This window comes from Nyctibius grandis, chromosome Z (genome assembly GCF_013368605.1).
Source record: "Nyctibius grandis isolate bNycGra1 chromosome Z, bNycGra1.pri, whole genome shotgun sequence".
NCBI classification, from domain to species: Eukaryota; Metazoa; Chordata; class Aves; order Nyctibiiformes; family Nyctibiidae; genus Nyctibius; species Nyctibius grandis.
In genome coordinates, this window is record NC_090695.1 from 29,714,190 (window position 1) to 29,727,700 (window position 13,511).

General features: G+C 37.8%; 1 protein-coding gene across 1 annotated transcript in view; it reads left to right on the forward strand.

The window, feature by feature from the left end:
- Positions 1 to 13,295, forward strand: part of CARM1 (coactivator associated arginine methyltransferase 1) — a 68,375-nt gene extending 55,080 nt beyond the window's left edge. Inside the window, exons 7-12 of the mRNA XM_068422870.1 lie at positions 1,531 to 1,621; positions 6,871 to 6,952; positions 9,164 to 9,249; positions 10,632 to 10,721; positions 12,256 to 12,393; positions 13,148 to 13,295. Coding sequence (XP_068278971.1) covers positions 1,531 to 1,621; positions 6,871 to 6,952; positions 9,164 to 9,249; positions 10,632 to 10,721; positions 12,256 to 12,393; positions 13,148 to 13,241 — 581 coding nt within the window. The 3' untranslated portion in view covers positions 13,242 to 13,295. The remainder of the gene's footprint in view (positions 1 to 1,530; positions 1,622 to 6,870; positions 6,953 to 9,163; positions 9,250 to 10,631; positions 10,722 to 12,255; positions 12,394 to 13,147) is intronic.
- Positions 13,296 to 13,511: the final 216 nt, after the last annotated feature.

A 13,511-nucleotide genomic window follows, 5' to 3' on the forward strand; every position in this document is an offset into this window, starting at 1 on the left:
AATGAGCTGAAATGGGGATATTTTGAGTAAGTTGCTAATATTTAATACCAGTTAGGTTTGGAAACTTTCTGTCCCAAATTTTCTGCAAATTCTCCCCACAGCCAGTTTTAAAAAGCATGTCTATTTTGTGAGTGGGTGTTGTTCTTTATTTAAATTCCTGTGGATTCTTCCTACATGACGTACTTACAAAAGGAAAACTGTTTCCTTTTCCCTCCCCTCCTTTACCCGTCCTCCCCTTCAACTATGCATTGTGTTTTATACCAGATTAAAAAAGGGTGAAGAAGTATGCTCAAGTGTGGTTCAAAATCACAGAATCACAGAATCAATCAGGTTGGAAGAGACCTCTGGGATCATCGGATCCAACCATTGCCCTGATACCACCATGTCAACTAGACCATGGCACTAAGTGCCACGTCCAGTCTTTTCTTAAACACATGGCTCCATCCTCATGACACTTGCCCTTTACATATTTATAAACATGAATGAGGTCACCCCTCAGTCTCCTCTTCTCCAAGCTAAAGAGACCCAGCTCCCTCAGCCTCTCCTCATAATGACCAGGCTTTGTTTCCTGCTTCCATTGACACATGCACAATAGAATACCAGGGCTTTCATTTAAGCTGCTAGGCAGTCTAATGCACTGTCCACAGAAAATAATGGAAGGTAATTCCTCTGGTTTCCCAAGCCATTAGAGTGTGAGATCCTAATGAAAATGCATCTGTGCAAATGAGTAGATCAGGATTACATTCCTTCTTCCGTCACTGATTTGCCACTTCATGCAAATAAAATTCTGTTTCTCAACTTCGACATCTGTTAAAAAAAAAAGGTGTAATGTGCATTTTTGTATTTGTAAAATTTTCAGTATTTATGCTGAAGTGCAATGAGTTTCCTGGATAAAAGTCTTAAGAGTGAAGTGCATGCAATGATTTCATTCATTAACAGCAGTTCTTCCAAATTTGACCAAAACCATACCCAGCAGTTTAATTCAAGATCAAGTCTGACCTTTAATGCAAATCTTTCACACAGGTGTTATATTATTAGGTTAGCTATAAACAAAGAAGGTGCTGTAATTCCACTGGAGAGTGTTGAGAAGGTATTTAATAGCTAGCATTTCACTTCATTTGAAGGAAGCTAAATAATTCAAATATTTGTTATAGGACCATAAAATTATTAGGACTTTATGAAGTATTCTGGTCTGTTCTTTTAAGTTGTTCTGGGTTGGGTTTTTTACTAACTGCTTTAGCACAACTTCAGTAACCCATATGTTAATGAAACTAAATGTTAAGATATCTGAAATGTATGACAGTTTCTGCTTCTGAACTGGTGGTTTCTCACTAGTGAAGACATTCCTGTAGAGATGTCTGTGGGACTATAGAATCACAGAATATGCTGAGTTGGAAGGGACTCACAAGGATCATCGAGTCCAATTCATTACTCCACACAGGGCAACCTTAACATTAAACCATGTATTTAAGAGTCCAAACGCTTCTTGAACACTTGCCTTTCTACTTTATATCGTCTTTTGTTTACCAGGAATGATGTTCCCAACATACAGTGATATTCATTTGGCTCCTTTTTCTGATGAGCAGCTGTATATGGAACACTTCTCCAGAGCCAATTTTTGGTAATGATTATTGTTGTTGTTTTATTTTTATCAAAGATTCAGTAGAGGTTAAAAATTAAGTCAGTTCTTTGATTCAGCATAAACTGTCAACATTGGAAGAGCATGCTTTTATGTTTTCCATGTTCACCTCTGCTCTGGCCTACAGTTGTACTGTTTATTTTGCAAGTCTGAAGGATGTCTCAGGAAGTGCTAGAGCTGACTGGGTCTCTTTTTGAAAGAGAAATTGGCTCCATGGCACACTTATTGCGAGAAAAAGAGTTGAAAGTGAATCAGGTGCTAGTGTTTCCTTTGCTACACCAAAGCGTAGTATGCTGCGGATGGTGGTCATTGTATTGCCTGAAGACCCAGGTGCATGAGCACAGGAAAGATTCCTTGGCAGTCTTCACAGAGAATAAATACTAATTCCCATATTCTGAACAATTTCCAGTTTGGTAGTTACTTTCTGTCCACCTAAGTTTTTCATGCAGCTTTAACTAGAAGTTGTACTCCTTTTGCTTTGGAGTGTCCTACTGCTACTATCCACTGCTGAGCTGTTGCTGTGCTCTGTATAGGAGGTAACATTTACAGTGATATTCTAATGAGGAGGAATTCAGATTATTCCATTTCAGCAAAAGGCAGGTTTATTTTTAAAGAGCTGCAGTCCTTCATATGTTACAGATCAGTTAATTTATAAATTAGCCATTTATAGAGTATTATTTAAAGGTTTTGAATAAAAGGTACTGTGGAAGTCCAGGGTTAACTTATTTTTAAGTCTTCTGGAAGGTTATAGATGCAGTCTTCAACTGTTCTTTCAGCTTGCAATGTGGAATGTGAACATTAAGTGGTCTTCATCAAACCTATTTGTTGGTTTCTTAGATTAAAGACAAAGTGTTCTTCCATGCCCAGGGTACAGTATAACTGCTCATACTTGTAAGTTTTCTTCTGTCTGTCTCTGAAGTAAAGCTATGACAAAATCTTAGTATTTCTATAGTAAGGAGTGAGAGAAATTTGAGTGATTTACATGCTGAATCCTTTGCTGGCAATGTTACTTTATACAGACAGTTTGTGTTCTTTTGTCTCACTGTGTAGGTTCAGCCAGTTATGAAATATTTGCATTGTATGTTTACAATCACAAAAACTGCAACAGCATTTTTCTATGTTAAGAGACTGAAAAAAGAAGGTAGAAATAACTTCTGATAAGTTTTCGCATCTCAGCTGTGCCTGTTATTTTTGCTTATATGCATGACATGTCAAACATATATATGAGACTATAAATTACAAGACTGAAGCACAATGTTGTACCACAATGTAGATTCTTCATCACTTAATAAAGAAAATAGATACGTAGTAATTTGAAGCAGAAATATAGCTTTTTTTTCCAGGTCTATACAGGACTGGATGTTACTGCCAATATGAAAGCATTTCATTTCAGACTGCTTGGGATACTTCATCTTCATTTGTAATAAATGTAAGACCTCTATGGAATACCTGTGGGGTAGATGCAGTGTATGTGTGTGTATCTCCATATATTGTGTATCTCCATACCATACACTGATGTATATGGTAATGTTATTGGTGGTGTGAAAAAAAATGCTGCCTTTTGTTGTTTAAGAATTGTACAGTTGGGACTGAGTAGTCCAGCTAGATTAGTTTCTTATAGTTTGTTAACACAACTACACCATCTGCATTCTAAAAAAAAAAAGAAAAGAAAAGAGAATTTCACCTATATCTAGCTGGCGTGATTTTATTACAGATATTCTACATGCGTACATTTAATAAGCTGAATTATCTGTCAGCCACTGCAAGGCTTTCAGAGAATTGCACAAAGGGGAAAAACAGATTTTTCAAGTCTGCTTCAATAACTAATTTCTCTTTGCACCAATAATGTTTTTGTCATTGACATTATTATCACAGACTGTAGCAGTACTTTGTAATTATGATAGCAATCAGAATGGCATCTAAATCACAGCATACTGCAGTCTTTCTTCCACCCATCTTTGCAAAAGGATGTCTCCCATTTTTGACAGATCTTTTTATTACCTCCTTTTAATTTTTTATGAGAATGTTTCAACCAAACTAACCACAGAAATGTCACACAATTACCCTTGATGATACTCCTTGTATATCAGGTTCTGTTTGACATATTCCTAGACAAAACAGTTTGTGTGCTTACAATAAAATTTACTGCTGTCTTGAGATGTCCCCTTAGCAGAGGGTTATAATATCAGTCCTCCTATCAGTCCACATAGTTGTAGTTTTGTATGGTTGTATGCCCAGGACATTGATTGTGCAAGAGGATTAAATATTCCTGAGGTTATTGAGTGCTCTAAAGAACAGCGAATTAGTGCTTCTAATGTCTTCAACCAAATGTGGGATCAAAATATTCTGACTAAGAGTGCAGTAGTTCTGCTTCTGCACCACTCTAGGACATTCATGTTCTTACTATTAAAAGGTCTGGATATCCTGATAGATCCAGAGCTATAAAAGTCCTATTTCAGACACTTTCTCAGGGCTTTCTTGGACATTTGAAGGAAACCATCAGGAGCTAGTTGGTGACAGCCTGTGATTTATTAAGCTTCAAATTCCAGGCCTGAAGAAACAGCTTTCATTCATTGTCCAGCTTTGTTACTTGTAACAGAAGATGTGTTTTGTGTGTAATAAATCCTTTCTTATTTAGTTAAATCTATATCCTGTGTCTTACAGATTGGATATGGTTTTAGAACCAGTTGGACGATAGTACAACAAAAGACTGAAAGAAATATCTATATTTGCGATTTGAGCTTTCATCTGGTAAAGGCACCAGGACTTTAAAAAACCTTCAAAATCCTATGCAAAAATCATTTGCTAACATTACATGCAGCAGTTAGCATAGCCTGTTTACTGTATAATGGAAAGGCTACATGTTTCTTATACGCTTAGAATTATTGTCTTGGATCTGTACAGTAATAACAATTATGAGACTGTGTAAGTATGTTTTGTTTTTCTTCAGGCCTATAGATTGGCTTACTGTTGTGCTTCAGAGTTGCATATTAATTTCTATTTGCCAGTAATCGTTCCTAAAAGTGTGATAACATATAGTCTACCATAGAAGAGCAGACTGCTCTCTTTATTGGTGAAAACCTTGCAAAGATAGAAAGATACAAAGCATAAATATACAGCAAGTGGTTAAAAATAGTGTGTATTTTGTCTGTGTTTCTCATCAGTGATAAATAAGCAACTCAATTATACGTACAGCAAACATATGGAAAAGGGTAAAAGATCACTTGCAGTTACTGGCGTCAGCTGATTTCCTCTGTTGTGCTTATTTGAGTTCTTTCCTTAAAAATATCTTCTCAGATATCTTTAAGGCATACAGTCATCTGGGCATCTTCCTTTTATGCCATTAGCACAGAACTAATAATGCAGAATTTATCAGTATTTAAGCGATATTGCCAGATTGCTTTAGGCTAACTCATCCACTTTGAAAAAAACTTATGATAGTTTAGGAGTTGTATGATATTGTAACAATGAGGATAAACATTTCAAGTTTCCCTTTTTAAGTGCTTCTGAAGACTTGTGTCACGGTTTAAAGCTGGGCTGGCTATTAAACCTGTGGCAGACGCTCTGTGTTAACCCTCCTCCCCACCCTGTCCCTGAAGGGAAAGGGAAAGGGAAAAGGGAGAGAGACTTCCGGGTTGGAAAGTTGAAACAGTTTTAATAAACTATAATAATGAAAAAGAGTATAATAATAATATTGGAATAATCAAATATATACAAATATATACAAATATATACAAAAACAAGATTGAGGTCCCCTGAAGTCAGCCACGTCACCACCGGCACTGCAGGGCAGGCTCCGGGAAGGCCCAGGCTGGGCCTAGCGACGGTCGAGAGCTGGATTCAGGGATGCACGGATCGGGATCGGGGGCAGCAGGAAAACAGACGGAGTCCTCTTCGGACACCGGCCATAGCAGAAAGAGAGCGAGACCCTCGTGATCCCCCTGCTTTATACCAAGAATGATGTCGACGGCATGGAATACCTTCGTTGGGTCAATTTTGGGTCACCTGCCCTGTCCGCTCCTCCCTGCAGGTGCGACCGCCCTTCGGCTCTTCACTCATAAGCAGTGAGGAATTTAGCAGTGACCTTGGTTTCTCTAAGACTAAGTACAGCAAGAGCCTTTCTGCATAACATCCCTACCGGTGCCTCAGCAATAACTACAAACTTTGAGCGTTATCAGTCCTGGAAGCAGACACTGTCTGCAAAACATGCAGTTAGCTTCAGAAAGTGCAGTTACTTAGAAGAGACTTAGCTGAAAGTAAAAATCACTGAAAGGAAAATTGGCCTGGTTTAGGCCAAACCAGGACAACGTGGAAGGCTTGACCATGGTTTTGTATCTAGATGACTCTTCCTTCACAAGGAGGTGAGCTTCCTTGCCGTTTGCCCTTTCTATCCCATTTTGTTTATGTTATAGAAGATTACCGGAAGCGTATATTTTCATTTCAAATTTCATACTGGAAATAGTCTGAATATACATTAAATGCACATTTGCATAAATTGGTAAGATAAAAATACTATTTTTTTTCCCTATTCAGTTAGTATAGGATGACCTTTATTTTCCTCTTTAATGTCAATAAAAAGGAACAGACCTGTAACACAGGTATCCTCATCACTATTTTGACGTATACGAGGTCCACCCTCAATTCTGGCATAGCTGAAGATTAGAAAAATGGCTTAAGAGTGCCTCAGCCCTTCTCCCTATTCTCTACTTGCTGTGTGGATTCTCTCAGAAGCATAGTGTGAAATATCTCCATATGTCCATTTGAAGGGATTATGTCACCTCAGTGCTGTATAGGATGTCTGTGATGAAGGTAAAGTAAGCTAAGGAGGGCTGCAATTTGGCCTCTTGGCAGACAGGAGAAAGAGAAAGAGAAAAAGAGAAAGAGAAAGAGAAAGAGAAAGAGAAAGAGAAAGAGAAAGAGAAAGAGAAAGAGAAAGAGAAAGAGAAAGAGAGAAAGAGAAAGAGAAAGAAAGAGAAAGAGAAAGAAGAAAGAAGAGAAAGAGAAAGAGAAAGAGAAAGAGAAAGAGAAAGAGAAAGAGAAAGAAAGAGAAAGAGAAAGAAAGAGAGAAAGAGAAAGAGAAAGAGAAAGAAAGAGAAAGAGAAAGAGAAAGAAAGAGAAAGAAAGAGAAAGAGGTACTTAGCCACATGCCATTTACAGTTATTGTGCCCGGGTCTAGCTGGAACCCAGAAAAAACATTTTTCCCTAAACAGTTAATGTGTTACTGTTTCTAGGTACCAAGAATGCTTTTATGGGGTCAACCTGTCCAGTCTGCACAGTGCAGCTGTGGATGAGTATTTCCAACAACCTATTGTGGTAGGTTTGTATGTCTGGGGGTTATTTTTTGTGGTTTTCCCTCTCCCTGTCTCATCCCCTCCACAAAATCCTACAGGTACAGTAGCCTCCTTGTTTAACAGAGCTCTGTGGATGTTGAGTAGAGAGCCAGGAACTAAATCTGCGAGTTTAAACAGAGCTGCTGTTAAAGGTTAACTATATGTAATAATAATAATTAATAATTAATTAATAATTAATATGTAATATTCCTGATTTTGCTACAAATAACAGATGTGTAGAGATATGCACACATTAGGAAGCCACAGCATGTGAACAACTGTCTTCCTAACAGGCAACTAGCTTCCCTCAGTGTTTCCAGTCTCTTAAACAAGTGACTTGACCTTGATTTTTCCCTTCCCATGTCTGATCCACAAATAAAAGGAAAAGAGAAAGCAGCCAAGCAAACAGTGTTCTGTATTATGAAACAGCCTTTTTTTTTAATAGGTAAATATCCTTATTTTATTGGTAACTTGGATCTAGCACCTGCCGTTCTCCTTCTTTCATTTTAGTAAAAGTCTAGGTGGTATCTAGTTAGAAAGAATGCGGGAGAAATTCTTCTCACCTCTCTGGGGAAAAAGCCTAAAGAATCCCCCACCCCCCACCCCAGTATAATGCTTCAGTGTAGGTGCAATGAAAAGGTTCACTCTCAGAAATTTGACTGTGACAAATCTTGTCTAGCTTTAGGCTAACTAGTTTAGGTAGTGATAGCAGTGTAGCTGCTGTCGCATGGAGACCCTAAAACATGTCCAGAAATCTGGAAAGACCATCAAGACTACTGATGTGACCTTCTGCACTCGACTGCTTTTAGTACTTGAAATGGACAAGAGAAAACTCTCATTTGTCTTCATAAATTTCAGCCATATGAAATGAAAACCTCTCAGCATATGAATGGGATACTAAACATTTCTTAACAGATGCAAAAAGTGATACTGGGCCCGGCTGACAGTGGTCTGTTCAGGAGGAGCTCTGACTAAGCATAGTGGTTTGCTTATGATTTAAACTCGGTGTAGAGAATGTAAACATCTAAATTCCTGAATAACTCTCAGTAATTAACTGTTAGCTTATAAAGACAGATCAGAAGACATCTGAAGTGATAACACCACCTCAAGTAGTTATGCAGTACCACACCTCTTTTACTTTGCACATTAGCTGTCTGGAAAGTGAGGAATGAAGACCTAACACCTTGGGCAGCTGGGTGCTAAACTTACCACCTCTACAAATCAAGAACCCAAATATAGGAGCCAGATTTTAAAATCTTGACTACAATGAGCCAGTGGTGAAGTCAGGACTTGAGCGCATGGCTCCGTAGCCCGTGACTGTAGCACGGTCATTCTCAGTGCTGGCTCTTTGGCTTTGAGTTGGAGAATGAAGTAGTCTGTAGGACTGCGGCACATGCTTGCATCCTGTATGAAGTACATGTTTGGCTTTGATTTCTCAGCTGAGATTCTTCCTCCCATGAAGATGAGAAATGCATTGACCAATAAAAGCCACATTAAATCGTTATTTCTTTTAAAAAAATCACATATCTCCTTGGCTTCCCCTTACTCTGTAGTTCTTAGATGAATTCACTGGGGGGGGATGTGATACAAGCCTTTACATTAAGAGTTTGCTTTACTTATGCAAGAGCTTGTGAATAGTGATTGATTAGGATTAGTACATGTGGCTAACAAAAGAAAAATGAAGGGAAAAATTTTCATTTGCTGACTGACTACTCTTAACTTTTTTCTAGAGGGTGATCTGTATGAAGTAATTTTGCTTCCTGTACTTCATAATTTAATTTTCAAGTATTTCCATACTGTCTTAGGTCAGCTTACTCAATTATGAAGTACAGAAGAGCACATGAAAATGTGTGTAGTTTAAAAAAAAAACAAACATACCCCAAATAAACCAGACAAATAAACCCACCATTTTTTTTTTACAAGTGATCAATTTCTGGACAAATTTTATTGTTTCTAGGTTGAATAAAACAGTCTTTGATAGGTATGTGAGCTATCAAATATACTAAATCCTGATAATATTGCAAAATCTAACAGTATTCTAAGGGATGCTAAAAAAATTTAAAACATTTAAAATAAGTTTATTGGGGTGAAGGTTGATTTTTGTCCTTTTCCCCATTTTTTTTAAACAGGAAACAAGTTTATACACTGACAAGACAGAATGATAACAATTGCAACTCTTTCTCCCCCACCATAGGATACTTTTGATGTGAGAATTTTGATGGCCCACACAGTGAAGTACACCGTTAACTTCATGGAAGCTGCTGAGGAAGATTTGCATAGGTCAGCAGACGCCAACAACCTACACTTAATCTTTCATTTTTGTAACTGAGCTGTTGATCATTGTGGCTCAGAGACAGAGGAAGCTTTGGTAGTGGACGTGGTGGAGGGAAAGTGGCATGCCAGAATGATTAGTACACCACTTATAATGGACCGGAGCATTCATTTGCCTGACGATTTGTCTAGTATGAACAGAGAAGCCTGTCCATGAGCCTGTGAAACACCAGAGATCGGTTCACAAAATTTTCCTACTGAAATGGATAAAATGGGCTCTGGAGGACAGTGTTTACTTTTTAGCATTATATGTTGGGACACATTTAAATCTAGTTACAGGGCAATTTTTGTTTTTCTGTGTAGACATCCTAAAAGACCTTGTCAAATGGTGTCATCACAAGTTGCCTTTCTGAATTCCCATGTATCTCTTTTTTTTAAACATTTTCCAGTCTAACAACAGGAGTCAGCTGTACCTCTTCCCTCCAGAGCTCCTTCAAATCTCTAGTTGGAAAGTCATTTATAAACCAACCTGCATCCATTGTGTCCCAGAATGACAGCAGAGAAGCCTCCTTCTCAGTACCTCTGTGAAATAAAATGTACTATATGGGAGAACTTGAGGGAGTACCTCAAGTCCTTGCAAGACACTGTCATAAGGGGAAAATATCACAGACTTCTTTGAAACTCTCAACCCTGGTTCAGACTCACAACTAATTGCATAAATGACACAGTCTAGTGAGAGAGAAGAATTGCTCTAAGAGGGGGGAAACAGCTGGAGAATTGCTTTCCAGTTTCAGCTGGCTAGCATTGACTTCCTTCAGTGATTCTCAGAACTAACATGTTCATACCGGAATGCTAATTTTATGGTATGTTTCTGCAAAAGTGGATGAGATTTGGGTTCAACTACATAGCCAGTAATAATTCTTTTGGAAGGGAAAATATTACAGGTCTTGCTCAAGCAGCTCAATTTTTCCTTCTGGTTCCAGTAGTAGTTCTCTTTGTCAAATTTGTAGTGGAACATTTTTCTGTTCAAAATAGTAAACTAAATCCAAGTCCTTCACTGGGAATAGGAAGTTTTCCACAGGGAAGACTGAACCCCTGTATTTATAACAGTCTGGAGTGTTGCCACAAATTACGCAGTAACACTTATGTAGTGGCATATTTGATTCTGCTATCGAATAAGGCACACAAAAAACTAACACCTGAATCAGTGCTTCTGGTTAATTCTATTGATACAGAGAAAAAGAGCATATCCTTTTAAATATATGGAAAATTAAGACATAAACTGATGAATAAGAATGGAAATACATAAATTAATACAAGGTAGGTTTCTGGTGTAATTTGCAGTACTTTTTCAAAATTACTTTGGCAGCATATTGTTTTTGCTTCTGCAGAGTGGAAATCCCTTTTGTTTTCCAAATGATGCAGTCTGGACTAATCCATGGCCTGGCCTTCTGGTTTGATGTGGCATTTGTAGGATCACTGTAAGTACTTTTTCCTTCTTCCTATGAAATATTAACTACAGGGGAAAAAAATCATGTTTTTCATACAAAGTGTGCAGGAATTAGACCTTTATCTGGTGCTGACTTTGTTTGTAATGTAATTCCTCATATTAAAGAAATTATGCCTTCTAGTGGTAACAAGAAATGTGATAACCTAGTCCTAGCAGTATGACCAGATGGTGGTGATTTTGCTTCCCATTGATTGGGGTGCACATTGCCTGTGGAAGCCACATCCAGGAACTGTTGAGGGTCAAAATGCACTCTTCCACACAATACTGATTCTTTGTAATATTATATAACTTTCTGTTTTACATTGTGAGTAAAGCAGCAGTATTTGAACATAAGATGAATTTTCCCATTTGGGCTGGTCTTGTTTGTGGGCAAAAAGGAGAGCAGGTTGCAAGTTCCTGACAAAATGAAAATGGAGAAAATTTCACTAGTCATGGGTAGACTTTTCACTGAAGCACCAGGGATTTATTTCAAAATGAGGACATTCACCTTGTATAGTGAGTAGGTGAAAATTAGATAAACTTGATCAGGTAGTCAATACATAGATTTCAGCTATTTGTATTTACCTCTTAGATAAGTTTTGTTGCTTTCCCAGTTAAACTGATCTAGTTTTAGATTAAGTGATTTTTTTCAATGAATTGTAAAATGCACTGCTCTTTATTTGTGTTGATAAATGCCTTTCATTAGCCTTTGAAATGAGGACTGTAAAGAATTCAGAATAGTATACCCATTAAAAGAAAATGGACATACATGCATTTGTATTTACTTTAACAGCTGATAGTAAAATTTTTAATCTTAAAAAAGGAACCAGAAACTCCACATCAGTTAAAACACTAGAGAACATTGCAAACCTGTAGGAACTGACTGAAATCCTCCGCTGAGAAGGCCTCCATTTTGGAGTGGGCAATTGCTTAATTGGCAGCTCTTTCATGTTTCTACAACTCTGGAAGGTCTTTGCCTTAGCATTTGAAATCTCAGTGGATCGGGCTCGCTTTATTACCTGTGTTATGCCTTTCTTTGCACCTACAGCTCCTTTCAATATATTACTGAAATATCTCTTGCAAGTCAAAACCAGGCATAGGACCTTCCTGAGGAGTGTTAAGCATGAAACTACCATTGTGAAGAATCACATTGCCACATGCAGGACAAACCTTCATTTCGCATTGAAATTGTGAGTGGTAAGAGGAGAGAGGAATTTGTATTCTCTGTCCTGGCAGTGTGGAATGAAAACAGGAGCCTGAAGAGTCTCTTTTGAATCTCCATAATTAGCTTTAAACACACAGACCTGATGGTGACAGGCACAGTATAGATAAAGAAAGGAAATGAGGCATAATGTGTTGATTTCCCAATGTAGGGTACAATCACTCTTCCAGTTTACTTTAAGGCAGTTTAAAGTTTATTATAAGCAGTTGAGGCCTCACATACATAAAGGTCTAACAACCTACAATTATTTCCAAAAGGAGAAGACAAGACAGAAAGTCTATGTAGTTTTTCTCGTTTGTTTTAGAGTAACTCTTTGGTTGTCTACTGCACCGACAGAACCTCTCACTCACTGGTATCAAGTGCGCTGCCTTCTTCAGACGCCCCTCTTTGCTAAAGAGGGGGAAACTCTCTCAGGGAAAGTCTTATTTGTTGCCAATAAGCAGTAAGTGTAAAAGCTTCCCAAGCAGATTTTGTAGTGTGGTTGTTCTTGTTAGAGGTATCCAAAAGTCACAAGCTGATTTTGGATACTCGTACGCACGTTTGTTATTTCTGGTACCATTACCAATTTATATGGTATCACTGATATAGTTACATAGGCACTGTTGACCTTGTGAGACTCTGCTTACCAAAAGGTCTCCATGTTCCACTCCAGTTACCCTTGATGTTCCGTCTCACATACCTTCTCCTTAACCACCTGTCACATCCTGCCTTCCCCCACAGTGCTACTTGCAGTTTTTGTCAGCTTTCCACTCTGCTATCACACAGCAGTTTTCTCAGGTCATGTCCAGTCATTTTCCACACCTCGTTCTGGTAATTTTTGATATTTTCGATCACAAAATAATACTCTGATTGTACTTGCTAACGTTGAAATTTATAGTATTCCTGTCAGAGAGGGGAAAAAAGACCTTTTGACTGTTGAATACTGACCTTTCACTATTGAATACTATCAGTGCAAAATTATGATGTTTTTCAGATGCAAACTCTTAAAATCACTTAAGCATCTTGTAAATTTTATTTCTTTAGAGATGATTAAATAATCATGTCCTTGCACTGATACCACTGCAAATAAATTTCCTTTGCTTGTTATACAAAGTGGTTATTATTCAGACAGCAACTACACTGGTAATTTTTCACACAAGATGTTATAGTTGTTTTAGTTCCATTACCTGTTTTTCATACTTCTCTTTCTGATGCAGACAAAGTTATGATATTCAGATTGTGGCTATGGTGGACCAGACAGGATTTAAATCTGGTAACATTCTTGATTTAAAGAATCCATTTTTTAGGTAAGAAATGCTTTTGACTAAAATACACCTTTGTAGAGTCGTAACATCTTGTATGACAGGAAGCAAAGCACACTAACTGTGGAAGAACAAGTTTCTGACCTCTTACAGTTTATTCCAACGGGTATGAGGGCATCATTGTTTTGTATTAGCAGTAGTTACTTATATAAGCTGATATTCTATTTAGGCTGTGTGACAAAGAGCAAAAGAAAAGAGCTTTATTTAAGATCTGTAATGATTTCTTGCTGTGACAAAATAGTAGACATTACTTACTTGA